The sequence below is a fragment of the Spinacia oleracea genome, chromosome 3, assembly GCF_020520425.1.
Source record: "Spinacia oleracea cultivar Varoflay chromosome 3, BTI_SOV_V1, whole genome shotgun sequence".
In the NCBI taxonomy this organism is placed as follows: Eukaryota; Viridiplantae; Streptophyta; class Magnoliopsida; order Caryophyllales; family Amaranthaceae; genus Spinacia; species Spinacia oleracea.
The window spans coordinates 33,352,378-33,356,481 of NC_079489.1; the positions used below are offsets into that span (position 1 = coordinate 33,352,378).

General features: G+C 36.3%; 2 protein-coding genes across 2 annotated transcripts; both read right to left on the reverse strand.

Annotated features, from left to right (window-relative positions):
- Positions 1-1,694: 1,694 nt before the first annotated feature.
- Positions 1,695-2,159, reverse strand: LOC110778928 (uncharacterized). The gene has a single exon (XM_021983465.2). The coding sequence runs from the start codon at positions 2,157-2,159 to the stop codon at positions 1,695-1,697; it is 465 nt and encodes a 154-aa protein (XP_021839157.2).
- On the reverse strand, positions 2,159-2,704 carry LOC110778917 (uncharacterized). The gene has a single exon (XM_021983458.2). The coding sequence runs from the start codon at positions 2,702-2,704 to the stop codon at positions 2,159-2,161; it is 546 nt and encodes a 181-aa protein (XP_021839150.2).
- Between the last annotated feature and the right edge of the window lie 1,400 nt (positions 2,705-4,104).

Below are 4,104 nucleotides of genomic sequence, written 5' to 3' on the forward strand. Positions count from 1 at the left end.
AGCATTTACAGCTGGTATATGTGACTTGGTCACTCTATTTGGGTCAGTAAATGCATCTGGCAATTGATTTGCTAAGCATTGTAAATGAATTATCTTTTGTACTTCTAATTCACATTGTTTAGTACGAGGATCAAGATGAGACAATGATAATTCATTCCAACTGATTTCTTTCTCCAGCTTTGTATTTTCTCCCCCTAATGTTGGGAAGACTGACTCATTAAAATGACAGTCTGCATATCGAGCCTTAAATAGATCCCATGTAGATGGCTCTAGATATTTAATTATTGATGGGGATTCAAATCCAACATATACTCCTAACCTCCTTCGAGGGCCCATCTTAGAACGCTGTGGTGGAGCAATTGGGACATATACAGAAGTTTTCATATGGGAAATATTTGGTTCCTGACCAAAAACCAATTGTGATGGGGAGAACTTTTGATTACTCGTTGGCCTGATGCGAATTAATGCTGCTGCATGTAATATAGCATGTCCCCAAGCAGAGATTGGGAGTTTGGACTTCATAAGTAATGGTCTAGCAATCAATTGGAGACGCTTGATTAATGATTCAGCCAGACCATTTTGTGTATGAACATGTGCTACAGGATGTTCAACACTTAGCCCAATGGACATGCAATAATCATCAAAGGCTTGAGAAGTGAATTCACCAGCATTATCAAGACAAATTGCCTTCATAGGGAAATCTGGAAAATGTGCTCGTAATCTAATCAATTGAGCAAGTAGTCTCGCAAACGCCAGGTTACAAGTTGATAACAAGGATACATGTGACCATCTACTAGATGCGTCAATTAAAACCATAAAATATCTAAATGTTCCACACGGTGGGTGAATTGGCCCACAAATATCTCCTTGTATACATTCCAGAAAGTTGATAGATTCAAAAATTTATTTTGGCTGGTGAAGGCCGTATTATCAACTTGCCTTGTGAGCAAGCAACACATGATAAATCATTAGGAAGAATCTTCTGGTTCTTCAATGAATGTCCACATGAATTTTCAATTATTTTTCGCATCATTATTGAACCGGGGTGGCCCAACCGGTCATGCCAAACAGTGAAATTATCAGTAAACTTCTGGTTTACTGTAGCATATGTTTCAATTGTATTGATTTTAGTGTAGTACAAACCAGTGGAGAATGCAAGTAATTTCTCCAAAATATGCTTAGTGCCTTGGGTAATACCCGTGATGTGAAGGTATTCAAAATTTCCTTCACTTATTGTCTCAACGTGATATCCATTATGTCGAATATCTTTGAAGCTCAATAAATTTCTTTGTGACTTGGGAGAATATAATGCATCAATGATTTCAAATTTCGTTCCCATAGGCAATAATATGTTAGCTCTTCCGGAGCCTTCAATTATCTTTGTACTACCTGATATAGTACTCACACTAGTTTCTTTCATTGTCAAATGAGAGAAATATCTCTTGCTTTTCAGTATGGTATGAGTAGTTGCACTGTCTGCTAAGCATAAATCTTCACCATTCATTGCTAACTGAACTTGAGGGGTATTCATGTTATTCAAATAAATGAAATCAATAAGAATAACTTAATAACCGAAATTTAACAATGTCATATAAAACTATAGTTCAAACAAACAAAAAAAAACCAAAATAAAATAACATGAATACAAGTAAATAAAGTTTTATTCTTTAAATGACCATAAACGACTCTAATGATTAATTACTCCTTTCAGGGGTGGTGAGGAAATCAGCAACTTCCAGGTGAGGTGTATCGCCATAATCAAAGTCCCCTTCGCTATCTTCGTACACAAGATTTGTTTCTACTTTCTTTCCCTTTTGCTTCAATGATTGTTGATAGAGCTCAACCAGATGTTTTGGTGTACGACATGTACGAGACCAGTGACCTTTTCCTCCACATCGATAACATACATTGGTCACATTTTCACTTTTATATTTCTCTTGTTTGTTACCATCTTTATTGTCCCACTTCTGGTGGGGATACAAGCTCTTGAAAGAACCAACTCGACCTCGACCTCGACCATATCCACGTCCACGTCCACGTCCTTGACCACGTCCTCGACCACTATTGTTGGCATGATATTTTTCTTTCCCATTATGGGATGTCACATTCGCTTCAGGGAATGGAGTAGAGCCAGTTGGACGTGATTCATGATTTTTCATTAATAACTCGTTATTTTGCTCAGCCACGAGGAGACAAGATATAAGTTCAGAATATTCTTAAATCCCTTTTCACGGTATTGTGTCTCCAGGACAATGTTATTTGCGTGAAAGGTAGAGTAAGTTTTCTCTAACATTTCTGCATCAGTGATTATCTCTCCACATAACTTCAATTGTGAAGTAATTCTGAACATGGTTGAGTTATATTCACTTACAGACTTAAAGTCTTGTAGTCTTAAATGTAACCAATCATAACGAGCTTTAGGTAATATCACAGTTTTCTGGTGGTCATACCTCTCCTTTAGATTACTCCAAAGGACTTGTGGATCTTTTACAGTCAAGTAATCTATCTTAAGGCCCTCATGGAGGTGATGGCGAAGACATATCATAGCCTTATCTTTGTTTTGACTTGTTGCTTTATTTCCTTCTTTAATTGTATCACCTAGATCTTTTGCATCTAGGTGAATTTCAGCATCTAATACCCAAGACAAGTAGTTCTTTCCAGTAATATCAAGGGCCGCAAATTCAAGTTTTGTAAGATTCGACATAATTCACACTACAAGTGAAAATTGTAAATTAGGACTTAGACACATCCATATCAAGTTGTAATCTAATTTCGTAGTTAAACAAAAATCATACATATAAGTCCATAATAAGTACAGTCGTGCAAACTAACAAAATAATCAGATCCATTACTAAATAACCAAAGATAGATGCGTTAATAAAAACCTGTCTAACATGATACTATCATATTGTAATTTAACAAGGACAAACAAAGTTCGAACTTGCGGCATAATCTTTAAACTTTAAACAAAGACAAACAAGATGGCATAACATATCAATCGAACAATTAATGACATTCGACAATTTAATGACATTATCAATCGTCATGCTGCAAATTAATGGCAATCGTGGCAAATAATGATATGCGGCAAGTGGTTTTTCATAAGATAACAAATTAACAATGGTGGTGTAATAAAAAAAAAGAGACATAATGATGAGTTTTGCCATAAGAGATAACAGTGGTGTTATTGTTCAACCATAACTGAAAGAATTAACTAAAACAATAGAATACTCAAATGCTAGTGGCATCACGCCTATCATCCCTCTCTCTGTAGTGCTCTGGTGTGAAGTCGATCTTAATCTTCAGGATCATCCATGTCTTCTTCTAGATCAGAATCTTCATCCATAACCTCATCATCTTGCTGCGACACACTATTGACCTCAGTGTTAGCTTCAGGCTCTGTCTCAGATTCACTAGATATCTCAATAGTAGGTTCGGGAATCTGGATCCGGATTCTCGATCTCAACAACATCATCACTATCATCATTCTCACTATCTGCCATTGCATCCTCACTGTCATCATTACCTTCCAAAAACTCTAATCCTAGACTCTCAACAAGTCTACCATCCTCATAACAACTCTCAGCGAACTCCAGAATAGTAGTCATGACCTCAGTGTCATACCTCCATCTACCATCTCCAGTACCATACTTATTCTAGTTAGGCGTACCATCCTCATAGTACATATCATGAAACTTATTCTTAAGCACTATGTAAGGTGTCATATGGGGCAAGCAATAGACAATCATCTCGGCCATACCATCCATATTCCTCAAATGTGGCATATTCTTGAGTGTAGCAAAGTAGTTGCATGCAAATTCAATCTCTTCACATACAAGCTTGGAGTCTCACTATCAAGCTTCTCTAATTGGCCTAGGTTGGAAAACTTTAAAGGCAACATACTTAAATCCTAACACACAACTTAAAAGTCTTACTAACGTGTTCCCATACAAGAAATCAACCTCCAAAACAAATAAAATAAGTTCAAGAACTTAAAAAAATTCAATGCACAAGTACATGCTTAATCATGAATTATGATGCAATTAATCACATAAAGCAAAACAAAACATGATCAAAGCTTTGAATAACTTTAACTAGGTACAC

What these genes read in the sequence shown, in the direction of transcription:
- LOC110778917 (XM_021983458.2), bottom strand. Translation starts at nt 2,704, where the DNA reads ATGTCGAATCTTACAAAACTTGAATTTGCGGCCCTTGATATTACTGGA.
- LOC110778928 (XM_021983465.2), bottom strand. Translation starts at nt 2,159, where the DNA reads ATGAAAAATCATGAATCACGTCCAACTGGCTCTACTCCATTCCCTGAA.